This window comes from Cuculus canorus, chromosome 1 (assembly GCF_017976375.1).
Source record: "Cuculus canorus isolate bCucCan1 chromosome 1, bCucCan1.pri, whole genome shotgun sequence".
NCBI lineage: Eukaryota > Metazoa > Chordata > Aves > Cuculiformes > Cuculidae > Cuculus > Cuculus canorus.
Genome location: NC_071401.1, coordinates 142,243,928 through 142,271,161, shown reverse-complemented (window position 1 = coordinate 142,271,161; position 27,234 = coordinate 142,243,928). Strand labels below are relative to the sequence as shown.

General features: G+C 38.8%; 1 protein-coding gene across 23 annotated transcripts in view; it reads left to right on the top strand.

The window, feature by feature from the left end:
* CACNA1C (calcium voltage-gated channel subunit alpha1 C) overlaps positions 1-27,234 on the top strand; it is a 481,236-nt gene that overhangs the window by 290,703 nt on the left and 163,299 nt on the right. For all 23 annotated transcript variants that reach the window (XM_054055220.1, XM_054055139.1, XM_054054621.1 and 20 more), the window contains exons 6-7: positions 18,676-18,837; positions 20,658-20,854. In XM_054055220.1, coding sequence (XP_053911195.1) covers positions 18,676-18,837; positions 20,658-20,854 — 359 coding nt within the window. The remainder of the gene's footprint in view (positions 1-18,675; positions 18,838-20,657; positions 20,855-27,234) is intronic.

Genomic DNA, 27,234 nt, shown 5'->3' with positions numbered 1-27,234 from the left:
GCCGGGAACAATTTAGAACCAACAGGACATAGGGCAATGACATAATCATGTTCTCTGCTAGCAAATGCTTAAATTATTTCTAATGCCTCTGAAAAAGTCTTCAAGCAGCTTTTGATAGTCTAACATCCATTTTCTTATTTACAATGAAAGTATGAGTAACTGAAAGTCTGGTAATTCTATTGTGGACGTGGAATATGGACGTTGCAGTGTGGGAGGATTATACCATTTGACTTAAGAGTTTGATATAGATGAGAACTACTGGCATTTTGGAGAGAGGGTTAATTGAAAGCTATTATTGCTGTCCATGTTCAAAGCAAGGAAAGGTATAGTTAGCAGGAAAGGGGTTAATCTTCTCCAGAATAGCTGTGGAGTGAGCTTTGTTTATTCTTATTTGGGAAGCTTGCTAGTTTAGTATCCTAAAGTACTTCTAATCTTAGTCATTCTAAAACCCAGTTGCCATAAACTCTGTGAGATCAGCTTAAAAATCATTATTTATTTGTTGAGGGGGCACGGAAGTGTAAGGTTCTTTATCTTTGGCTTGTTTTCTCACCCACGAAGTTATATTAGAGACATGTTTGCAGGCTTTTCTCCACAACCATAAAGGGTAGAAACTTTTTAAATGAAAGGAGAGACTCTTTGTGGGAGGAGCTGAAGTACTGATAGAAGCAAAAAAAAAAATAAAATATTGCGACATTTGACAACACTACTTTTTAGTCTCACAAAAAGCCATGCTTGGTAACCTGTCTGCAAGGCCTCAGCTTGTGCTCAGCTTGGTGTTACTGTGAAGATCAGTGGGTGAGTAGAAAATATTGAAAAGTAAATGCTGTCTGTTGGGCAATTAAGGACCTTTCACTCTGATAGAGAACTACTATCCACTATTCATGCCACCTCTGTTAGGGATTACTGCAGTGTGTTCATTCATGCAGACAATAGTGTGGCATGCTAAACTTTCAGCTGATGTAGAAGTCAGCTCTGATTCAGGCCATGTTTGTCTCATGAAGCGTACTCTGTTTGTGGTCTTCAGTCTGCACTGACACACAACTTAATTCCTGGTTGTAAATTAAGGTTTTGTTTTTCTCTCCTAGTCTTTCATCACTTTCTAGTTTTGTGCCCATTGTTTGGTAAGAGGAAGGTGTTTGAATTTAAACATCTATGGACTGGAGCATTCTTGGTGAGATGCTGCTTACATTGGGATGTGTTCAAAGTGTTGTTCTGACACGGGCTGAACTTAGCTGTGCTTATAGTTCTTGCTGTTTTGGAGAACAGCATTTGTTTCCCAAGACAAAGGACTTTTGTTGCCACTGGTCAAGTCTTTTGACTAGTGCTCTTTGAGAAGCTGAGGGAGCCAAGCCTGATGCCCATATGCATATATGATCTTGATCCCAGTGTAGACAATTTAATAGTCTATTTCTGGGTTTACTCATCAAGAGAAGTATTTAATTCACATCAGAACAGAGCAAGGAAGCCTGATGCCTGCTAACAAATATTTGGTCTAGACAATGACATGCAAGTCTAGTGTGAAGCAGGTAAACCATCAACTTGACCTGACAGACATTCTGTGTTAGTCTTTATGGGGATGCATTTATTGAACCAGGCTTCTTTGGGGCTGGTGTGGGTTTTAGAAAGCCTACAGAGGTATGTGGCTAATATAGCCTCAATCTTCACTGTGCATTTTTTAATTGTACAAATGCTTGTTGATTAGCCTAGATAGATGTTATCACATCCATATGTATTAGAGTGTAACATTTCTCATGAGGCCTTTTAGATAAGATTGCCTAAGCCAACCATAAATAGTATGTTACAGGATTACATTATTACATAATAAGTTAGTGCAGAGGTTTAGAATTCAAATCTCTGGGTCTCTGTCAAGTTCTGTCCCTGAGACATTGTAAACACTAGTTGGTGAGTTACCCCCATTGCACTTGTGGTGTATTGCCATCCGTAAAAAATACCTTTGCTTCCTTCTCCTTCAAAGTTAGAAGAACAAGTCTTACGAGGAGCAGCTGAGAGAGCTGGGGTTGTTTAGCCTGGAGAAGAGGAGGCTGAGAGGAGACCTTATTGCTCTCTACAACTACCTGAAAGGAGGTTGTGGAGAGGAGGATGCTGGCCTCTTCTCCCAAGTGACAGGGGACAGGACAAGAGGGAATGGCCTCAAGCTCCACCAGGGGAGGTTCAGACTAGACATCAGGAAAAAATTTTTCACAGAGGGTGTCATTGGGCACTGGAACAGGCTGCCCAGGGAGGTGGTTGAGTCGCCTTCCCTGGAGATGTTTAAGGGATGGGTGAATGAGGTGCTGAGGGGCATGGTTTAGGGAGTGTTAGGAATGGTTGGACTCGATGATCCAGTGGGTCCTTTCCAACCTAATGATTCTATGATTCAAAAATGTAGTAGAACTTTGTACCGTGAGGAGGTGACCCACGCGGATTTGTCATAACATTACATGAATGTAACATGCAGTGGAGTTTCTTCTCACATAACAGACTCTGTGAGTGTATGGAGCAGCACCTGATTAGTAAGAGGGGATCCTCTGGGTCATTGTCAGCCACCTTCTGTATGGAAAGGCCAACATCTACTGCTTAGCTTGATGTCCAGATGCAAATACCACCATTTGGAAAAAAAAATAAGAAGCATAAAGCACAATGATTCTTATAAACCAGATTTATGAAACATGGTGAATTTTTGTGTGCAAATCTTAAACTCCTCAATACGGGGGTTGGGAAATAGGTTGTCTGAGGTGGAGAGATTGGCTTGTAGCATTGAATCATTTCTGAGTTAGAAAGAAGTTTGCATGGATTTTTTTGCTTTCTGGCTAAATCCATTGGAAATAATCCATTTAAAGAGGGACATCTTTTGTATTCAGGTTCAAGCACTTAAAGACCTGTTTCAGAATATTGAGTTTCCACGTAGTATGATTCCCGCATAGTAGGGGGAAAACATGAATTACCTTCTAAAGTAATTTACTAGTGTCTGCATTATGCAGATGGAGAGAGTGATGCAAAAGTTCAAAGTTTAACACTTTTTAGAAGGGGCTTCAGATTCTGTGTCTCATTGACTACCAGTGCTAGACACTTGGGTCAACAGGTATTTGAAAGCTTCAGATAGATGGATAGAGGATGTTAGTCCCAGAGCTGAAAATGCTTTTTCTTTAAGTCCTGTCTATGCTTAGTTCCTGGGACTTGTCTGTCTCTTGCCAGAAAACATCTCAGCTGTGTAGCAGAGAATTCAGGGACTATTTAGTGCAGGAAGTGATTAATCTGTGAGCAAAGTTGGTTCAGCCACAGACAGAGAAGCAAAGGTACCTTTCACAATCTTTGTCAGGATCAAACTGTTCCAGCCCCAAAATTAATTTAGTGCATGCTAAAACCAAAAGGGTTTGAGGTAGATAATCCAACAAAGCCTGAAGACTACTTCTGGATGACTGTTGTGGGCATGCAAGTATTTCTTATTCTTTAGGAAAACATACGATACTTTTATTCTTTGTGGTTATATGGACATTTACAAGACCACTTGTCATAAGGAAGGAGACAGACTTTCTGTTTAAGTGATGAGGCAGACGTTTTTTGCTCATGTCACAAAACCAATCATAGCATTATGGGAGAAGCTTTCAAAGGCACTGAATTTAATGTCCTTGGGTCCCAATAAAAAATTACACATTTCCAAGCAGTGCAACAGGGATCGGGTGGTGTTTTTAAAGAGAAAAATATAAAAAGGCAGTTTGACTTCCTTCTTGAGAATTTTTTTTGGGGTCAGAAATGCAGTTTTGGTTGTGACTCTGTGAAATGCATGGCAGAGCAATAGGTTAGATACTTCCCACAGCTCTCATCCCAGTGCGGACAGTTGCTTTGTGAAGAAAATAAAATTAAAAAAAGGGATAATTAAGCAAACTCTTTATTATGATTTCTAACAGTTTTTAAAGTTATATTGCTTCTGGACAAATGATCCACTCCCAGTCTGCTTAGCCTGGCAGTAACTTGTAAACTAATGGTGAATATTCTCAAAAGCACATGGACAATTTCAGTTTCAGAGAGGTAAATCTCCTCCAAAAATTACACGTAAACACTTTATATTATTGATACACAGGTCAGACCTCACTGTTCAGCTATTCTGTTACTGCCATACTAACATAATTCTTGTAGTTCATACTGCAATCTCCTTGTAAAAAGAAAATTCACATGTGCATTAAAGCACCCATCTTAATGGAGTATTAAGATCAATATATTGGTTTGAGAAAGCAGAGAGAAGGAAAACAATTCCCTTGACATTGACATAAGTAGACAAGTGCAAAATCAGCATAGATACCAAAACTTAATCATCTTAGTATCTTGGAAACTGTTACCCAGTTTGTCCTTTGTCACTAGTTTTTTAGTTAAAATGAAATAAGGCAAGAGTTTTCAAGCATGAATAGCATGACATGACCGCCTTTACATGTGTTTAAATAACTGACTAGAGCAACTAATTTGTAGAAAAGATGCAGCTGTTGAAGTCAATGGTTGCTTTGAGTTCACGTGAAAATTGGGCAATTTCAGACAAGGTGAATGAAAAATTTAGACATTTTTAGATTTAGATCTGCCTCGTTACAGTTAGTCCTCATTTACTCTGAAACGCTCTTTATTAAAATTTACAATGCTTTCTCAGCCACAGCAATGTTCTCTACCCTAGATTCATTGCAGTGTTTTCTCTTTACGGCAGTCATCTTCCATCCTTGTCCCAAACTCTTTGGCATTAATCAGATTCTTTCCCTGAATGTAGTATGTAGGACAGTATCATGTCTTTACTTGCAATGTCCTGGTAGATCTGAGCCATTTAGGTCTGTATATAGGGTGCCACATTCACCACATAGAATACTGAAGATGAGAAGTAAAAATAGCCCTAGAGGGTTCTATGAGAAAAAATAACGTATGAGGGAAATTTTTGCCCGTTTAAGTGATGCTGGATTGTCAAAGTCAACCATCAGAGTTTGCTATTAATTTGCCATGGTGTTGCAGGTAGGTGAAACAAAGAAATCCCAAGGGTGATTGGACTGGATTCTTTCTCTTTCTAGTTTTCTCTGTGTGGAACACTAAGTACATTCTTCATAGTAAATTACAGACAGAATTTTTTGGAGAACTCAGAGAAAACTGTTTACAAATGTTTACAAGACGTTTAGGCTATCAATTACGTTTTCCAATAAAGATTGTTCTTAAGTCTAAGACTGGCAATATTTCTTTTTTTTTCCCCCAACCTAATTAGGGAGATTATTAGATCTAATCTAATAATTTCAAATCATAAGGGAATTCTGTTTGTACGATCTCATAATTCAAAGATAGCCCTCACTGAGAGAAAAGTATCAGTGTTTTTTTATAGCATAATATAGAGTAACTTACAGACTTTAAGACAATCGGAATATGTCAGACTCACCATGGTACTCCTAACATAAGACTAAACAAATCCTCTATCTCATATTTGATTCCAGGACTCTGATTTGCTCCTGAATAATTTATGAAAAAAATGGGGTGTTGCTGTTTTGCCTATCAGAAGGTCTTTCATTCAGTGGCTCACATTTCTTGGCCATATTCCAAAAATAACTGTTTCTATATATTGAATAACACATATTAGTTCTCAGGTTTTAAGCACATAATAATTGACAGTCCAGTGAACAATTTTTTTGGATGTCTATGCTTCTGGCAAAGTATAGTTGACAGTCATCTGTTTTGCACACGGTTTGTGTGTATACACTGTCACTGATGGGACTTAAATTTACCCTCCTGATGCATGTGAGGTTGTGGTATAAACAGCATACTAGTGGAGAATCCTGGTTTGTCTTCAATATAAGGAGATAAAAGTGACCTGATCAAAGCTTCCAAAGTGTGCAGGTTTTGTGTGTAGATTCAGAAGACGAGTAAACTGGAGGAGACAAGATACTTGGCAGTTTACTGCCACCAAACTTATGTAATAAAGGTCATTGACAACAGATACAACAGATTGCAAATACATTTGGGCAAAATTTGGCTTCCAAACCTTAATTCTGCCTTGTGCTTTGTTGTTGCTGCATTTAAAAATGTTAACTTTCACCAAACCCAGTTTCTTTCTTTTCTCTTGGGCTCTGAAAGTTGTAGGGAACGTGCTCTCAAGCAGATTTCTTAAGTTGTCCTTCATTCTTGAACAAGGCTTCCTAAACATCTGTACCATCCTTCCAGCACATACAACACCATGTGAGGACAAGTTGAACCACCTTTCCCATGTCATTGCCTAGCTGGTTTTAATCTCAAGTGGCAAATTTGTTTTGCTTTCATTACAAATGGGAAAGGAATAGAGGAAAAAGGAAAGAACAGTCTGAACCAAACGTCCTCATTAAGCTTGTTTCTTCATAGTTAACTTAAACCCTACACATTCTTGGAAATCCTTTATTTACTTAGCTCACTATTACTCAAGAGAGCAATTTGATTCCAGCATAACATCTCCCATAGGTAAAGATCATTCCTATAAGCAGGGCTTACACAATAAGGACCTAAAGCAAGTTTCCTTGAGTGGTACCGCCTGCAGAATGATGTAATTTATGGCAGAAGAGCTTAACTCGGTGTAGCAAAAAAGGGGGCTAGTTATCGTCATAAAGAAGATTACTCAGAGAGGCACAGGCTTCTTGTTGTAACAAAAATTTCTCTCATATTTAAAGAATGCAAATGAAAACAGGGAAATATTTATTATTTTCCCTTGGCTATGTAGGTTTTTTAAAAATAGCGCTAACTACAAATGTACCAAATAACTGTGTCAGCCTTTGTCCTATCAATTACTGTGTGTGTTGGCATGATTACTCAACACGTCTTCATAACATAGCAAAACAAAAAATCCCAATCATAAAGTGGGACCACGTCAGGGTGTAGGCAGTTGCTTTCAAATGAAGAAAATAAAACCCACACTGACATCAAAAACAAGACAGAGAGATAGTCAAAAAGTCCTGGCTTTCTGTAGCAAAAGGTTTTTCAGAAGTGCTCTGGGTGGATCGAACTTTCTTTTTAGCACCTCTTTTGCATTCTTCATGTAATGCCCAGAATTCTTTTTCAGAATGGACATAGGTCACAGCTCTGAAAGAGAGCCCATGCCATGAAGATGCTTATCCTAAAGCATCTGAAAATCTAGGAGTGCCGTCTGCTGTCTCCTAAGAACAGTTTGCGTTGTTGTTTAGATATGCTTTTGTCTGCACCATAAAGGAGCAGAAGTGTACATACAGATTTTAGCTAACTGGTAACAGCAGGAATGTGTTGGGTTCCCAGTTGCTCACTTGTAATTGCTGGCTGTTGCTGTCTCCGTGATGAGCATGGGAAGATATTTCCATTCCAGGTCAAAATAGCAAGTATATGATCTGCTCTGGTTTTTTCTTACATTTTCTCCCAGATCACATCTCAGCTGCATCAGATGTCATCCCAAGCTTGGATGAAATGTCATTTCATACTTTCATTCCAATTGGCTAAATTTTCAGTTGCTTATTAAATTCATGTTTTGTAAGGAATTATTTGAAGTCTTTTGTTCATTTTCTCTAAAGTGAATGTACGTCTAATCATTTGGTCCTGAACTGTTGGGACTTTTTAATGTGCCTGAAGCTTTCTCATCCTCTTTCAAAGAGGCGACTAACATGCTGGGTAGCATTTGTCTTGCAAGCAGGACACAAGAGAGTTCATGGAAGAGTGTTTTGTTTAGGACATACGGCGGTGCACAGATGCTTTGTGACTCTGGCATTATTTGAATTAATTCTTTTTGTCTCAGCCTTCCAGAAGTATTGTTAGATGCTTCTGGTCACGGTTGTGGTTTTCACAAACCATTATCAAAATATCAATAAAGCACAGAGCAGCAGACCAGTCAGAGAGTTCTCTCAGCCAGCAAATACATATTAAGTCTCCTGTTTAGTCTCCAAATACATTCTTTTATTTCCACTGATGCTCTGAATTTGTAATAACGTTGCATCTTGTACAACTGCTATAGAAGAAAAAAAACCCAAAAAGCACACTGAACAGAGAGGAGGGAAATCTGAGGAAATATATTTAAGAATTTCAGTGGCTGCATAAATCTGCTGGAGACCTTCCCTATCCTCTTTAATCTAGTTTCTCTAAAATAAGCTACTGCCTTCTGAATTATATCTGCTTTATATTATTGTGCTAGTTAAAAACACAGGGATATTGGCTGGTATGAACAACTGATAAACTTTTCTATGCTTAAGTTGTTCACTGGTGGAATTAAATAATTTGTTGTTCGTATCATAGGGAAGTATTGACCAAAGTCAAACTATAGCCCACCCAATCTGCCCAGTCCTTTAACATTTTATCAAAGTTTTCATTCTGCCAGGGAAAAGGGAAGGAGATCAGACATCTTTCTTAATCTCCCTTTTTCCCAGAAGCAAATCCAATTCCTGTTTAACACATGTAAAAATAACCTATCCCATATGTGTTTTTCCCTTTGTTGCAACTATTTTTTTCAAGTTGTCTGAACAGCTATGCCTCTTACTTTTTCAGTTTTAGATTATCTTCTCCTCGTTTGCCCTGCCACATCAGTCACGATTCAGAAAACATCTGCTAAACCTCTGCAAAGAATTTTGGTTTTAAACTTTGGTGATGGTAAAGCTACTCAATGATTTTACATCAGAAGCATTTTCGCTCATGGAGTAAAAGAAATAGAAAAAATTTAACATTTTATTTTATTTTTGACCCCCTTTTTTTGATAAGGCTGACTAAATTTTGTTTCCTTTAGGACTGTAGAAATTCACTCTCATTAGCAAATTATAAAATCTTCTCCCTAAACTTTTTTCAAGCATCTCTTGTTTCAGTTGGGTACCTTTCTTGCAGAGGGCACCCCTTGATTACTCTTCACCCCTTGTTGAAGGCAGTAGTACACACCTTGAGTGAGAAATGGGATGCATCAAACCCTATATATCTTAGAAGTATAATGTGTTGATTTGTTTTCCTTTGTATTACTGTTAATGCATTAAACTAGCAGATGACATTTCTCTCTTGTTTTGCTTTGGCTTTTGAGTTTAGCAATTTTTTCTGCAATAATTACTGTTTCTTGTTGTTCAGCACATTTTGCAATTGGTATTTTCTCATAGGTTGTTGCTTTCCATTGGTTTTTAATAAGTATTGGGAGTTACTAAAAGATAAACTTCCTTTTAATCAGGTTTGATGTGTCAGAAATCAAAGCAATATATGCAATTTTATGGCTATAAATTGGAGAAGAGAAGATTTAGACTAGACATTAGGAAGAAATTCTTTACAATGAGGGTGGTGGGGCACTGGCATAGGTTGCCCAGGGAAGCTGTGGCTGCCTCATCCCTGGAGGTGTTCAAGGCCAGGTTGGATGGGGCCTTGGGCAGCCTGATCTAGTGGAACGTGTCCCTGCCTATGACAGGTGGGTTGGAGTTAGATGATGTTTAAGGTCCCTTCCAACTCAAACCATTCTATGATTCTATGTATACATACACATAAGCTTTTACAAAGGTCTGTTGTAAATCTAGCAGTTCTGTTGTTTCGTTTAAACAGCACCCAATGAAAGAATTTAGGGCTGAATCTCACCTTTGCACTCACAATACAGATGAAAATTTAATCTCAAGGTTTAGCCTGACTTTTGCTTTTAACATTCAAGTGTTGAGATCATTATTTCACTTTAAATCTCTACTTTGGACGGGGCCAAATTCCACTCAGATTTATATTTTTAGATTTCTGCATCTGTAAAGAACTTAATTTAGCTGTTCAGTTTAAAGCAGGAGAGCCTTATGATTCCTTCTTGACTGCTTATTATATGTAAAAGGAAATTGGAAATAAATACATGTTTAGTTGCAATGCATTCCAACCATACAGACACAGTCTGTATGAAAATGTTTTGAATTATGCAAGTCATAAAGGAAGTTGCAAAGAAAGTAAACACCAATAAAGAACGATTATTTTGTCTGACAAATCATCTTTGCAAAAACTGCAACCATTAATTTTTCTGTCCAAACATACTGAAGCTACTTAGTGAGCTAAAGGAGGTTTTGCGTATTATATAAGAAGCCATTTTTTCCCCTACAGCTACTTTATTATCTGATGGCTGCAAGCAGAGTTTTAAGTCTGATTAGACTTATAGAAATCAAAAGTAACAGTCTTACCAGTGTAGCAAAGAAAAAAAGCTGGAGTTTTCAGTATTCTGAGATGGGACTGCTTAACCACTGAATAGATGAATCCCTTAATCCAAAGTCTCTTCTTAAAACTAAGTTGTTCAGATTTGTATCACCATGTCTTTTAAAGGATTTTGGCATTGTATCGTGTTTTTTCATTTACAGCATTTTTAGTGGTTTGAAAAGACAAAACGATTCCCACGTGTGGATCGAGACAGTTAACACAGCAATGTTCACACATTGTGTGGTTCACATAAATTCTTTCATTACCTAATCAGGTAACTTTCTGGTTTTAGGTTCTCAAAATACTCCTGAAAACCCTGTATGACAGTGTTTTTAAAGATGTCATGCTATGTCTCTCTAGACTTTAGTCCCAACTACGCCCATTAAGCACTATCCAAAGTTAAGACGTAGACTGAGTCCTCTTCTCCAGGTCTGTGTAGCCTGGTTGTTATATACTACACCACACTTCTACTATCTCTTTAGGTAGCAATCTAAAGAGTAAATTTTAGGGTTTATCCAGTATTTTGTTGCAGTTTTTCTTTCATGGAGGGTAAATCTTAGTGTAGATCATGCTATGCCGGTTGTGATAGGCTTGGAGCATTTAACCTGCAAAATCTGGTTTTGTCATCAGTATACTTTTCTCTAAGTACTACAAGACTGTAACTTTATCATGCCTGGATGCACTTTTATGTTTGCAGGATCCCTGTTAAAATTTATTACCTTGCTAGCTTTTACCCTTTCTAAACCTGTTCACAAGTGATAAGCTAGAAAAAGCCTCAGAAGAAGGAGCTCAGATAACTAAAAGACTATTATTTATAAGACAGAAAGTATTATTTAGCAATGAATCAAAGAGGGCTAATGTCCTCTTACCTGGGGAGCTATGAGAATAAGCAGTTAAAAACAATATTGTTCATGACCCCAAAGTTTTGGCAAGTTTATAAAGGCATATGTAACCCACCAGTCATTAGTCCTCCATTTAAATGCTGGTACACTCCCAATTGACACCCAAGTGCTTTAAGCTTGTTTCTGTTACCATGATTCTTTAGCAGTTACAGGTGTCCTTAGTTCCTTGCCTCAAAAACTACATCCTTAGGACACGGTAGTGTGTGTAGTCATTCCTTAGAGCTGTGTACAAACAGCATTTGGCATTCTGAAAAAAAAAAAAACCCCTCCTTCATCATTAGTTCAAGGGTTACTTAACTATTGATTTGAGGGCTTTTATGCTCCCTTGACCAGACTAACTGGGGTACAGCATTTTGACATGTTCCTATACAAGTTTTCTGACTGAATCCAGCAGCACAGGACTAGACCAAAACTTGCTCCTGTATTGAAGCTTCAAAGTCTGTTCTCTGTCACAGCTGTGCTTGAGCAAGAACAAATTAAAAACATGGAAGTGTAATGGATCATTTCACTGAGAACTGGTGCAATCTTCTGGCCAGACTGTCTTTGGTTTTGCATAGCTGTGCAGGGAGGAGGCAAATAAAAGTTCTCCTTGTTTGTGATCCTTCACAGTGATTAAGTATAAACAAAACCTTTACAATGAGCCCAAGAACAATTTTCTTAGAGAGTCCATGATGGTGCTGTCAGTAGAAAATCAAAGTTATTTCCTGGGAAAGGATGACAGCTGATCCTTGCTGGCCTAGGAACTGCCACAGCTCCTGCATGCCCTTTACTTGCTTTACGTTCAGCCCATCTTTAGAAATCCCTGTCTGGCAGTGAATTTGTGACCTCATCCTCCTCCCCTTTCAGCTTACGTCTGCTTTACAGTGCATTGTGGTCCTTGTTCAAAACAGCCTCAAAGTTAACTTGCTGCACTTCATTTGTGGTTTTGATGAAAGTGGTCCTTTTTTCTGTAACGTGCAATTTTCAGTTTTCAGTTTTCAGTAGGCAGTTAGTTGCTGCTTTTCTCTCTGTGCTCCTTCTCTATGCACAGGTAGCTGCTTGGGAGGGACACTACATCCTTTTTTCGTTGGTTTTTTTTTTTTACATAGGAAGTGTGTAGATCTTGCCTGGACCTCATCCTTGGCTGAACTGAGTCAGGATCCAGTGGATAGAGAATAAAGTTGAGCTTGTAGGAACTACGTAATGTGTTGAGACTGGAAAGATGAGCAAGGTCTTCTGGTCAGCAAGTAACTTGATAAAAAGTGAACACTTTGAACAAAGAGCTTTTTAAAAAAGCGTTAAAGCTTCCCAGGAGGGATGCTTCTGTGAGTGATAGTAGAGGTTTCTTCCAGCAGAGAGGCAGAGAGCCTAAGGCAGCATGTGCATTTACCCAACCATCCTCCTCAGGCACCCAAAACTGGAGCCAAATGGTCACCGTGCCGAGGGCAAGCTGTGTTGTTTGGCTGTTAAAGTTAGGGCACTTGACAAGCAGAGGATACTGAAGATTAATTGCTTCTCAAGAGAAAATGATCCAGAAGAAAGAGCTGGGTTTGTTGTGGCTTTTGTTTTGGTCTGCTGTTGCTTTCTCACCTCAAAGGATGATGTAAGGGTGATATTGCAAGACTTGACAAATGTAAAACTATTATGTCCACATACACATGCTCATTTGTGTGAATACTCTTTCAAGTGTGTGTGTATTTCAGTTTGAACAGTCAATGAAAACATGGTTTGAAAATAGAGGAATGAGAACACTGGGAGCAGATGCCAACACTTTCTTTTTCTATTCATTCCAGCATGTGGGTTTGAATTGCACGTTCATATATGTTTAAAAGGCAGTAACTACTCCAAAGTAGTCACTGTTCAGCTTGAAAAGTGTCTTTCCTAATTTTTCTTTCTTTCCACTTCAGCTAGTTTTGTTTTGTCTTTCCTTCCTATTCCAAGGCCTCCTCTATTATTCTTGAAATAGAAATAACATCTGCAGCCCCAAGAATGCTGCACTACACCCACAGAATTTGCTTTATCTAACAATCTGCCACTAATATTTTGAGACTCCAGCAAGACAGTGAAGGACTAACTCCATGAACTGTTACTGTACAGCTGTCCCTAACTGAACTATGCCATATATATATATAATGCCATGTATATATTCCTATCATATGCCATATGATAGGAATGGTTGGACTAAATGAACCAAGAGGTCTTTTCCAACCCAGTGATTCTATGATTCTATGATATGACCTTCCTTTGCAACACTAGTGGGGAAAGTCCTCAATGTTTTCCCTCACAAATTGTTGAAGATATACTTATCTAAGATCTTACCATTTTGGTGGACCATTTTGTGATAAAAATGTCTGTTATTTTTCAGGCTTCCTTTAAAATTGGTATAAAACTTTTCATATTTATAAATATTTAATGTTTTTCAATTTTTCTTAGCCAATACCTAAGTTTACTAAATGATAAACATCCACTTTGGGGAATATTGCTGGTTGTATTGCTCATGCTTTGCAAATAGAGATAACTGCAGTGGCAGTCTCTTAGTGTATCATCAGAAATAACTGTTATTTATGGGAAGGCCTAGTTCATGGCTGGGGATGGTGCATAAACTCAACCACTCAAGGGTGGTTCCCAGAAGTGATCTGACTCAGGCACTGTGCTGAGTCACAAATTCTCCCCGTTCCCCCTTTCTTGCAGAAAGCAGTAGCTTCCAAATTGTGTTAGCAGAAAAATAATTATCTCCCACACCCTTGACACTGACTTAAGTAAGAAAGTCTCTGTATGTGTCTGTGTGTATGTATGTATGTATGTTTCAGAAGGCAGGAGAGGTGTGGACGGAGTTGAAAGTCCTCTGCTTTCCCTTTTGTTTCTGCTCATTCTCAGAAGGTCATTTGTATGAGACTGCCTGCTCATACTCCTTGTTCAGGCAGCACCTGATGGAGGTGAAATATACCTCTGCAAAACCAATGTAGTAGTAGACTGGAATACGCTTTCTGTGAAGATCTGGACTACTAATACTATTAGAACAGGAAACCACCCTGACCAGCAAGCCAAATTTGGTCCAAAACTGAAGATGTGAAAATATGAGATAGAGCCGAGCTGTGCTTGGAAAGGCCAAAATGTTTTTTTTTCCAAAACCAACCTACTATTAGTTTCTTGGATATGTTCCACAAAAAAAATAATGCCAAGTGCATTTTAGCAGCTGGGTCCAGTGCATGGAGGCTTTGTGTCATCTTGCTGAGCATTGGTCAAAGTCCAAAAAAGCTTGTAAGTACATAATGGGGTATGCAGGTAATCCCATTGCTTTAGGTGCAGACACTTGCGTGCTTAGAGATAAGCATGTTCTTCAACAACCTCCTGAACTGATGAGACAACAACCAGCTCTCCTCATGACTGTCTTCCTGAGAGAAAAATACAGCATCACATAATAGTACTAAAATACCAGCAGAATCCCTAACAGTTTTTTTATAGCTTTGAGAAAGATCAGTGTTGCTTGGTGTAAGAGCTCTTCCTTCTCTCTTCCCCATTCCCTCTTTTCCCCAGTTGTGCCCTAAACCTTTGACTCAACGCAGTCCTCTAGAGGCAGAAAAGGACTTGACCTGGTATAAAAAGCAGAGTGGTTCACATGTAATAAATACATAAAACGTTTTATCAGTGTAAATGAATACTAAATTCTGTGAGCCCAGTGAATGGCATTAATGTTTTTTGCTTGCTGAAACATTTATGGAGTCAGTGTCAGCCAAACAAATGCAGCTAAGAGGGGTTTTTTAAAGGTAAACTGAAGTTCTTTTAAAATAAATACTAAGAGCTGTTTAAGATCTTCAGTTATTAACGGAAGAAAAGTGTGGGCTGAAAAACTGCAAACAATCCCTTTTGTGGCACTTTCCTAACCTCTGTGAAGTTCTCTCTTTGTCTAGCCTGGGGTGAGTTCCTCAAGGCAGGTGCTGTGCCTTCACAGATGTCTGAAGAGTGTCTGGCTCGGGAGAGAGCTTCCACTAATACGTACACTTAAAATGCTAAATATGTGAAAAGTTTTTATTTTTATGTTACTTATATATAAATATATAAATTTATTTGCTTGCCAGGACAAGTTTATGCATTTATGGTTGGCCAATGATGGCATTGCCAGCCTCTGTAAAGTACTGTAAAAATACAGCTCTTCACCCTCCTGCGGGAAGGCAGTTATTGGCATCACCTACTTGAAATCCAGAGGCCTGCTTTTCCGTCTTATCAGGTCACCAGGCATTCTGATTTAATTATGATTGTAACCTGCAGAGCTAATTGCTAGGAGTGCAAGCCTTACCTCCACAAGGGAAAAAGTGTTAAAGATGTGTGATGGTGTAGTAGAGAGAACATCAGGCAAGTGGAAACTCTATTCCCCCAGTATTGTGAGCACCCATGCTGGGCAACATCTATGTGCCCAAGTATGCAAAGATTAGGAGCATGCATGAGTTTGGACAGAGAATTTTTTTTTTTATAACTTCCAGGGACAGAGCATGGGAAAGTGTGTAGAAGTTCTCACTATAGTTAGAAAAAGCTTTGTGCCTGCACATAAGGGGATGATTCACCTTTATTTACTGTAGTCAAAAATGTATCTTTTCATCCATAGACACTGATCAGCACCTCCCAGATTTTATAACAGAGATTTGAGATGTTTTAATGCATGTGGTTTTTTATTTAAAAAGTATCTCTGTTCTACCTATGACTCTCCACATCCCAGTTCTTTGATCTTCCTCTATCTGCTCCCTTTGTTTTCCCCCTTCGCTATTACACTGACTTTTCTGGTTGTCCAGGCCTGGTTCCTCATGCCATTCCTTACAGCAGCTATTCATGTCGTAAGTGACTGCCTGAGCTGAGAATAAAGTAATTTACTTGTAGCAGCTATAGTGCAGCAATAAGCTTGACAGCAACACAGGGGGTAGCATGGTGATGTGCAAAGATCCCTTGCCCTTCTACAAGTAACATTCATTATATCTTCTGAGGGGACAGTTCTAAACTTGCAGCATAGTTAGTGGTTTTAAACTCCTAGAAACTCTCCAAGTACTCTAATGGGAATGTATGTAAGCTTGCTAATTAGTGGCATCATCTAGATTTAAAAACAAACTGTCCTAACCGAAGTACTGCACAGCACACATCAATTTATGCTAACAGTATTCAGTATCTCATCTCTTCTTCAGAGTTGTTTTATTATCCTCAAGAAGCTTTTCTCTAATAATGCTAGCTGAAGATCCTGTAAATCTTCTGGTGGTACATATTCCGCTTGACTGCCTAAACACTTTGTCATCTCATGTTTATGGTGCAAGCCTTTGATTTCACAAGCGGTCCTTTGTTAACACAAAGGACATCGGTTTGTTGCAGATGTTATCTTCTCTGGACATCTGTAGTAGCACTGAAGCACTTTCATGGCATGGGTAATAATGAAGCTACATTTAAAATTAGTTAATTGTGGTGTCTGTCTTCAGTACCTTCTCAAGAGCACTGGGTATATTCTATGCTGAATCAAATAATAATAAAAAATAAGGCTAAATTACAGAAGACCTGGTATTAGATCTCTTGACCTTGTATTCTTGACTACATTTTGGATCAACAAGGCTCCTAAAATCACTGAAAATGGAGGCCTTTTTGTGTGTGTGTGTGTAGATTTATTTGAAGCTACAAATACTTCAGCCTGCAGAGTTTGGGTTTTTTTGGTCATATTGTGGCCATTGTAGTCTTTTAACTTTCTTGTACCATTGTACATAGTTTGGGAGAAGGTGGGACATTGTTTTAATTTTCTGGTGAATGTTACATTCAAAACTGCTGTGAAGTATTGGAATGATGTGGCCTCCAATTAATTTTCTGTATTTAGATTTAGTAGACTGACTGATATGAGTATCTAGGGGAAAAGGTTGACTGCTCATGTAATCACAGCAATATTTTTCCCCCAGAGATATTGCTTAACCAGAGTAAGTACCTAGAGGTGACTGAGTGAGCGAGAATATTCCACTTTTCTATAGGATGAGCTTTGATCTTGTCAGAAATGTACTTCGTATAAAGATCTCTTTGTGAAAGCCAGAATGTTTCATGCTGAAAATCACTACCTTTGTATAGTGGCATGAACCTCTAACACATAACTTATCGTACACACCTGAAAAAATGTTCTAACTAAGGGGACACTGGTAGCCAGCTTTAGATTACTAGCAGGCAATGAATGATTTTGCTGGCCTGGCAGGTGATGCCACATTTAATTGCTTCTGCTGCGTTCCATTGTGGCTGGGGAGCAAACACAAAGTCTCAGCCTTAGCTGTGAATTGACAGGCAGGTTGCCTACAAGTGCAAGTGCTTGTGAAGAGATGTGCCATCCTTATTAGAAAGTATTTAAATTAGTAAAAAAAAAAAAAAAGTCATAAAAATGAGAATCTAAGATGATAGATTTAAAAAGTTAACTGTTATCACAAGCTCTTTCAGCAGATGTATAAGAGACATTTACAACTCATGAATCACAGTTTTCAAAAATCACAGCTAATATCAACTCCTCTGTGGAGATGACAGCATTTGCAGGAGCTGTTAGTGGCTTCCAACTCTCAGTCCTAGCGAAATCATGAGCTTGTAATTGTTCTGATCTGGCTATTTGTAGACTATAGAGTTCTAGAGGTTTCTCAAGACTTCCAACATTAATAACTTGCCAGTGACACTGGTTGTCATCACTGCCACCAGTGATGATAACCTTAAGACATTTGTAAATGCAAATCCTTACTAAAGGCTTATGAGGCTGGCTTTGTTATTCTGGTTTAACAAATGAGGAGAAGGAGACAGAGAGAGGCCAATGAATCTATGACTTGAGTCTGCTACATCTGAAGGTACAGCTGCTTAGCTCTTTAGCAAACTCAGCTACAAGTCACCTTCCTCAGGCCATTCTGGAAATGTTTGGCTCGCTCACAATTAAAACTTAGACCAGTATCGTGTAATAATATTTTGTTTATACCACATTCTGGGGGCCTCAACAGCATCTGTTACAGAGCGATCCCTACATCTTGGGACAAAAGCAGCACTGCTGGTTCTGACTCTCCCTGTGTTCAGATTGAAGGCAAGTGAGGTGGATCTTGTGTACAGGGAGATACTGAGGGCCATGAGCTCTCAGTCAGTATGGGTCTGGAGATTGTTCAGCAGCTCAGGCTCTGCCTGAGACTGGCTTGACCTCTGGAAGGACCCAAAATTGGAGTAGGAACACTACTTCAGTTTGCCATCTCTCCCCATGCTCTGGAGTACAGCTCTGCAACACCCCAGCATTTGCTCTCTTGCATGTCTCACTGTTCTTGTCCTACATTAGTTCTGGTTGTTCCCGCTTTTCCCATGCCTTAACTCTCCTGAATACTGTCTAGGAATCAGCTTAGAACTGGTTTTCAAGAACAGGCAAAGTAGCTAACTTGTTCCCTCTCCAGGGTTGTGGTATTTTAGTGACAGATAAGGTAGTGTCTGTTTTATTTTAGTCTGTAAAATAAAGGCTGTGATGGTAAATCTGTGAAATGTTGAGGATCTTCTAGAGGAAGGTGATCTGTAAATGTACATCTTTATGTCATTAAGATAATGAGTTCAGGTGAGAAAAAATGAAATAAAAATGGCACAATATTGTACAATTTATAGCCTCTCAAAATTTTGTTCTCTTGCTAATCAGTGCTTCCTTCTGTTCTCTCTGCAGGTCTCCAGGTGGTTTTAAATTCAATTATCAAGGCCATGGTCCCTTTGTTGCATATTGCCCTGCTGGTGCTGTTTGTCATTATTATCTATGCCATCATTGGACTGGAGTTATTCATGGGGAAGATGCATAAAACCTGCTACCACGTGCAAGGGGGACTAATAGGTAAGGAGAACACAATATCATACATACAAAGATTTTCTGAGGAAGGCTTTCCCATTATATAATAGAGAAATTTTTGCTAGCACAGGAGATGGGTGGCTATTGCTCCTTGCTGTGTACCTGTTTGGGGTTTCACAGCGGTGGTTCCTCTGTTCTCCTTCTTGAATATGAAGAGATGTAAAGAGACTGTCTTTAATGGTGAGAGTTTCACTTGCACATCTTGGGCACACGGTTTTCCTGTCTGTACAGGCTACAAGCAAAACAGTCAATTCTCATGGAACACAGTAATGGACTTCTTAGTGTAGACCTTTGGCACTACAAGCTGGCCTGAGTTCTTTAACAAATATCCCAGAGGCTCAAGCAACACTAAAGTAGTGATGATTTCACCACTACAGACTGAGCTGGAAATGAGATGGTGTCATGGAAATGAACAACTCTTATATTTTATTATTAATCTTTTACACAAATACATCGTCGTTTTAAACCAGAATATCTTAACTGAGGCCCAGTACCTTTTTTTTTTTTTTTTTTTCCCTCCATCACAGACTGTAACTGTGGTTAAAAGTGCAGCTAATAAGAAAACAAAATTATATTAATGGGTGGAAACTTTTTGCACCAAATCCATCAGGAAAGAACTTTCAAATTATTTACAAAATGAAACATTCAAATTTCAAACTAATTCACTTGTATTGTCACTCACTCTTTCTCATTTGATTTACTCAACATCAGTGATTCCCCACATAGCGGTGGATGCCAGTGTCTAGGCCCCAGTTCAGCTCAAAACTAAGAAAATATTGTGCAGCACGAAATTGCTTTATATCATTGGCAGATTTAATTTTCTGGAAATTATGCTAAAAGTGTAATGAAGTATCAGTCTGGTTTACATTTTTAAAGTGTATACGTCTTTCTTCATACTATCTGTAATTATTACACATTACAGCATCTAATTCTAATAATGCTATTTCTTGCATGCTTTAATGTTCAGAATGCAATCAGAACTTTTGAAAAATCACGTTTTTTGCCATACAAGATAAGAGACAAACATAATTACCTGCTCCCACAAACCTGCATACCTGCATCAGTTATAAACATAGCAATAGGTGCTGAAATCCATATTTTTAAAAAAAAATAAACAGTTGCAAGAATTTTTGTCTACCATAGCATTTTGCATACAGCAAAGCATCTAGGCAGGCTTGTTTCATGGGTTCTCAGATTTTTGGAAACACCTGTACAGAATAAGGAGTGGATAATCCAGGAGCAGAGCCTTATAGAGCTTGTGCGACTGGACTATTGATAGAATGCCACACAGCTTCTAAACTCCAAAACAGTAGAGCTCCAGAGACCAGAGACTCTCTGCTGTAATTTAGTACTAGCCTGGGACCATACTCGCCTGTCTCCAGAGCACTGAAGCCTGTCTCCTGCAGAGGTTCAGTCTTCTTCACACAATGCCACTCAGTGCTGCAGCTCCCTTCCAAGATTGACTCAGATGCCCGTTAACTGGCAGTATGAGAACAGTGGTCATAACGTGCGGCCTAAAGAAATGTAATAGACTTGAACAAATGTTTCCTCTCATGTTGGAAGATATCTTGATTTTCATTGTAAAATTTGACACCTCGGACATTATTTTTACAAAGAGAAAGTGAAGCACAACAAAACATCCTTCTGGCCATTAAAATTAATAGTTTCCGGTGCATTCCTACAGAAAGCTGTCAAATTCACTAGAAAATGTGTTTGCTAAAATGCAGTGTCTTTCACTCACTTATCAGTGGTTCAAATAGCAATTAGTTGTATTCATCTCTGTTTTCTCTCTCCTTTTCTTTAAGATACACCTGCAGAAGATGATCCATCTCCCTGTGCCCCTCAGTCTGCACATGGGCGGCAGTGTCAGAATGGCACTGAGTGCAAGGCAGGTTGGGAGGGACCTAAGCACGGCATTACGAATTTTGACAATTTTGCATTTGCCATGCTGACGGTGTTTCAGTGCATTACAATGGAGGGATGGACAGATGTACTGTACTGGGTACGTATCCGAAAATGATTAGCTGAAAGGCCTGCTCACGTGCTCCTGCTATGTTCTAACTTTGGGGCTTTAGCTATCTTGCTTGCTTTATGTAGTGAAGGTATGGTTGTGAGCATGGAGCTTTAATTAGCTCAGAATATTAGTGGGTAAAATGGGAGGGTTTATCTGATGCTGTTAAATCAAATATAAATGTTGACTTTCCATTGATATTTTAATGTTGAAAGATGGCAAGTGGCTGGTTCATTTGAAGATTTGCAATATACCTTTGTTGAGCAGAATGTCACATAAAGACCCTCTCTGTAGGAGTGAAATATCTCATACCTCTCCACATTACTGATATAGAAGTATTTGTGACAGATAACTGTACACTCTACTCATGGCATTAAAGTTACAAAGGCATTACACTGATCGGCTTGTGGGTTCTATAAGAAAGGCCTCACAAATCCCTTCTCATGCCAGCACTGCTCCCGATTATAACCTTTATCGTAATAATATTAGAATAAATTCTCCTCTCTGACAGTAGTATACATGATTACACTTTTAGCTGAAACATATTATCTTTAATCTGAATGCACTCTCATCTTGTCCTTTACCCTAATTCTGGAAGTTTCAATATCTTTAATTTCTACCTTGTAATTCCTAATGTGTTGGGAAATACAATACAGTGGCAAATGCAATTGCAGTGGCAATACAATTTTACTATAGGAGTTAAAATCAGATTTGCCTTTCACCTGTGAACCAGATAAAAACATGTTTCTGGATTCATCTCTTGTCATCAACTTTTGCAGCAATATGTTATGGTCCAGGAACTTAGTTCACAGACAGCTCCTTCCTGCCTGTGTAAGGCTAACTCAGGCTTTGAAGACTGTCATATTATGACAACTGGTTCTCCCAAGATGATAGGATATGCCACAATGCATGATGGAATTTACCTCAAGAAGACCCAAACCACAGAGAAGGATAATCTAGACCGAGGCAGCTTGCACTGTTAATCAACAGCAGATTCTCTCTTAAACATGAGCCTGAAGCTGCCTTCTCCAACATCAGTTTACAAGATTCCTCTTTGAAGATTTAGCTTATCTGCAATGGATAGTCTCTGTGTGGAACAGCTAGCAGTCATCTCTTTATCCTCGTAAATTTAGATTAGAATTGTGACTCTGGCTTCATTCTAATGCCTGAGATAAAGGGCAGAGATCAAACCACGAGGGGAGTCTGGGTCTCAGAGAACAAAAATTACCTATACTTGAAAAGAGGGTATAGATTAATAAAGTACTGAAGAAGAACAGAAGTTAAGTCAGAAAAGGAACTGGGAAAAACTACTTCACAGCTCAGCTGTGGCTATGTGTAATGTGCCTGTCTTTTTATCCCGCTTAGCTCATATTCCTGCAGCCATGTGTGATTGAAAGGATTTGTAGGTAGTGCAGGGGAAAGAAGAGAGAGTAAAAGATATCAAAAATAAACATGAAAATAATTTTGACAATGTATACTATTTAGTACTGTGAAACCTATCCACAACTTATCATCATTTTCTCCAAAGGCCAATCCTCACCCTTTTGGGTCCATATATCATTTTCATGGTTGGATGTGAATTGTTCCAAACTCAGTTAACAGTTATCTAACAATAGGAGTCAAAATTACATACTCGATGCTAAATGATTTTCTACTGCTGCAGATGGTCTGATTTTTTTCTTTTTTATAGTGTCCCTGCAGTAACCTGGATTTTAGCTGTTGATTTCTGTTTGGTGTTCAGCAAGATTTTTTCACTGATTTCCAGAGCTGTTCTTTTTTCTTTAGAGACTACATGGCAAACTGAGACCTGACACTAATTGATGGTCATTAATTTTAGAGGCATCCATATAGTTAGCCTTTCAGATTATGACTTTGATAGAATATTTGCTTTGGAAATAAAAGAAATATTTGTTATTGTCAGTTCCAAGTTATTCCTAGACAAGAATACGAAAGATAAGAGTCAGCATTACAGATTTTGTAATTGAGGAGGAGGAAAAATTTTAGTTTGTAAAGGAAAAAAACATATCACCTATTTTTAAAGGCCATGAAATACAAAGTTTGAGTTAATACCTGAACACCTGAGGAATTTTAGTAAGTGGGATAGAATGTAAACATACATTTTAAACTTAGTGTGAACAACTGTTTCTTTAATGTCTAACGCATACTTAACTCTAATCCCTGGCCTTTGTTTCTTCAGCTAAGGATTAAGAGTGAACTTGTCATAGACAACCCATGGGGGGCTGCATCTCCTCAAGAGAGCAGAGATAGCAGGTTATTCTCTTCTTAAGTAGATAACACTTTGAAAGATCTCCTGGATCCACAGTGAGGTCATGGAAATTAAAAATTTCTTTATTAGGAAGTAAATCCAAGGAGATAATTAAATTAGAAATCCAGACTGAAACATCCCCGCTCTCCAACTGAATCCTGAGACAGGGTTTGTTGTCCATTTTACACTGAATGGAAAGATTTAAGAACAGTATAACAAAATGCTGTTTGCAAATCAGACAACTTTGCTGCTGAAAATTTTAGGTGATCATTTTCAGAGGTTGTTCCTTAAAAATATAATGGGTTAATATTAAAAGTGCTGCACATTCAAGGTTCAAGCAGACTGTTAGGTTCTCAGCTCCTCTGCAGTTCAGAGTAGACATCAAGGTCTGAATCTGGGGTCCTGCTGGAGTCAATGGCAAAATTCAATTAATTTCAAAAGGTCAGGATCTCACTTTCTATTTTGAAAATATTGATCATGCTTTTGAGATTTTCCACATGTAGTCAGGTGTACGATGTGAGGACTTACAGATACCTAATCAGGGCCTTGGTGTTTGTTGTGATAGTCTACCAAGGACATATATGTGGGAATAGGGAATTTTCATTCCTCCCTCCTTAAATCTGAAACTAAGAGCCTGACCTAAAACTCAGCAGAACAACAGATAAAGCACTGGCTTGAAATATTTAGACAATGGAGCAATTCCCTTGGTTTGAACTTTTCTGTAAGTACTTTTCAATTATATTTTCCTTTTTTCTGAAAAATACCTTTTGAAAGGTATCTAGATCTCTGTAATCATGTTTTAGCATGTTGCCCTGAAAAATGTACTAGCAATTTCATGTAGCCTATATCTATCTTGTGCCACGCTTTGCAAGGTTAAATCCTGCGTATTTAAAACTTAGAAAAACTTAGCTGTACAACTTTCCACAAACCCTGGACTCCTAATCTGCTTAGTAGCCAGATTTTACCTTCAGTTTCCTGCCTCCTTCTTCATGCTTCCCCTTAGGCTTCCTCCAGCTTTTCACCTTGGTAGTGAAAGCTGTCTCCTCACTCATGGAGTACTATTTCCCAGCCTACAATCCACATCCTCACAAGAAAGATAATCAGAGACAGGAAAGCAATAACTTTTTTTTCCCTAAAAGAACTTGACATCAATAAGATCAATACACTTTTCCAATCTCCTCTCTCACTCAGCAGATAAGACATGTGAGTAGATTGGTTTCTTATGAAACATGAAAGAAAACTGTTAGAGAAAACAGTATGACACTGCTATAGTGGCAAGTAAGATTACTTACAAGGACCCAAATTTTTAATGTAAAATAACTGTATTGGACAAGATGAAAATCTGTGCAAAACAACCTTGTTGACTCTTCACTGGAGATTTAATCTTTGTTGAAGGGAGCACTAAGTGTTTATAGGAGCACATCTCCTACACTGTCGCAGTCTTACAAGGTCTACTTTCTCCCACTATAACTGCGAGGTGGGTTTGTCTCCTATTCAGGTAGTTCATAGAATCATTTAGGTAGACAGTCACCTCTTATGATATGTCACCTCACAATATTTCCTATGCACTGTAGAAAGTTTGAGCTTATTATTCTTAAAGGTCTCCTTAATGTGTTATCAGCCAACATTAGCAGCTCACTCACTTGTGCAGGCCAAGGTCCATTTCTGAAGACCTCTCAGTCTTGGAAACTTCCAGCAGCAGATGTGAATGTTACAAATTCAGTTATTTAGTATTTTGTAATCAGTCTCTGCTGCAGTCCATTATTTCTTGTTGTCTTGTTGACTGAGGAGGAAAATTAATCCCTGCGTAGTTTGAAACATCCTGTATAAGTATTTGTAGGCATTTTTTGTCTTCCCTTAATCTTTTTATTATTCTGAGCAGACTCAGTTCTTTCACCCTTCCCTAATGGGACTTCTTTTTAATTATTTTTAATCAGTTTGTTACTGTTCTTCATAAAAGCTTTGCTTCTGAGATACAATTTGGACAGTGCCCTGTTTCTAGAAAGGCTTTCATCTTAGTGTGAAATGTGCTTTCTGCAGCTGGAGCCCTGTGACACTGCACGCAAAACTGCCCGCTGCGAGCCTCAGTTTTACATGCCTAGTTTCTCCTCTCCCCTGCATCTATGCAATTATATATTATATATATATGTACATACACATAAAAATGAAAATGGAGTGCAGAGCAAGTGCAGAATGCAATCATATATTGTTGTATTGGGCTGTTCACACTGCTGAGTAGTGGAGAAACCTGGTCATGAGATGCACTTTATACAGCTTGCTATTACAGCTTTAACTTTAGGATTGAATTATTCTACTCAGTCTGCTTGATGATTATTAATAATGAGCAGCCTTGAGCCTACCATCATTTTTGGAGTATTGACTTTTTCCCATGTCATTTGGACAATGCTTCAGAATAGTTGGCCGAGTCTTCAAAAATAACATGTGATGCCTCCAGGGACAGTTTACCTCAAGGCTCTAACTGTAAACTAAAGAGTGTGTTATTACTATAGATGGACTGAAGCCAGGACTGGATGAGATCCAGGACACTAACTTGTCCCTTGAAGAGATGCCTGAACTGGCACATAAAAAGTCAGCTCCCTGAACTTTAACTGAACAGTCCTTGGTAGGCTTGCCCAGCCCCTAGGCAGGAAAATGTTTTAGTAGTCTAAAACAGTGCAGTAGAGCCACCACAAAGTAGAGGGAGCCACGATGTGGTGAGGTTGAATCAGTGGGAACGTTCAGAAGCCTCACATCCTTAAGGACAGTGTCAAGTAGCATGTATAGATGAAGTGAGTTGAGCAGGCTGTCCTGGAAGATCCTTCCATCTGTGAATCTGTGAGACCATACTTCCAAGAGCCACTAAATGAGCTTGAAAATAGTTATTACAGTTACAGTTACCCTTACAATCCCTATCATGAAATCAAACCAGAACAAACTGGACAACAGATAAAATTTGCTTTGCTGACAGCATTGACATATCTTGTAAGCTTTTCTCATCCCCCTACAGCATGTTGCAGCCAATGAGGAAGATGATATGAGGAATACAGAGATATTGCCACAAAGTGGAAGACATTAAACGCAGAGCTGCAACCCTCAATTTTTACCAGCTGTGTTTTTCCTTCTAACCCTTTATTCTTGCAGCACTTAGGCTTGAATTAGTAAGGCTTTCCACACCAGAGAATTATCTGATTCTAAGTATATATCTGTCTACATGTTTCCATGGTGTTTATTCCCCATCCACCCCCACCCCTCCAAGCAAATGCTGGGTTTTTATTGTTGTGGGGTTGAGGGGTTTTAATCATCTTTTTGGCAGGGTTTTGCATGGATGTGAAAAATTTACAAAGAATAAGCACGCAAGTATGAGCAACTCATCTTTGTGACTGCAGAGGTTATTTCGTCTCTGTCTGCTGTATCAGTGGTGGGTAAGGGGAGAGGGCCCATAGTTCAGAGCACTGAAGGGCCACAGCATTAATGCACTGAAAAAAACAGTGTCCACACTTGATTTGCATAAATGCTGGCCTAAATCTGTTTTCCTTTTTCTCATGAACAACTGCACATGCAACTATCATGGTTGCCTGTACCGCTGCCTTGGCAGCTACCACAAAAACCTGCTACGGAATATTTTTCAATGCAAAATTTGCATTTACTGCGTGAAAAGAAGTTTTTGTGAGCCCTTCAGACCTCAACTTTGGACCTCTCAGTCCTTTTCCTCTATATGGGAAGAAACTTTCCATTAAAAATAAGCTGCTTTGGGTTGGTTATGGGGAGGTGTTAATGGAGACCCTCTGCCCAGTGCTCCTGCGTGGGAAGGACCTCTTTAATAGCCCTGTCTTTCTGTTGCCCTTTCTCTATTCTTTCTTCTTTTGTTCTTCCTTAGACTGTTTCCTAATTGCTGCTGTCTAATCACCACAGAGACCTTTCTTGTCTTTAATCTTTTATCCCCAAGCAATAAAATTAAATGCTGAGCTACTGGGACACTTATGTATGACTTAGGATTTTAAATGTCTGGATGCACTGCTTCGGCCCTAGAACCAGTTTTTCAAGAACTAATGATCATTGCCTTCTGAAGCAATCATCCACAGAGTTAAGTTAGGACTCATATCCA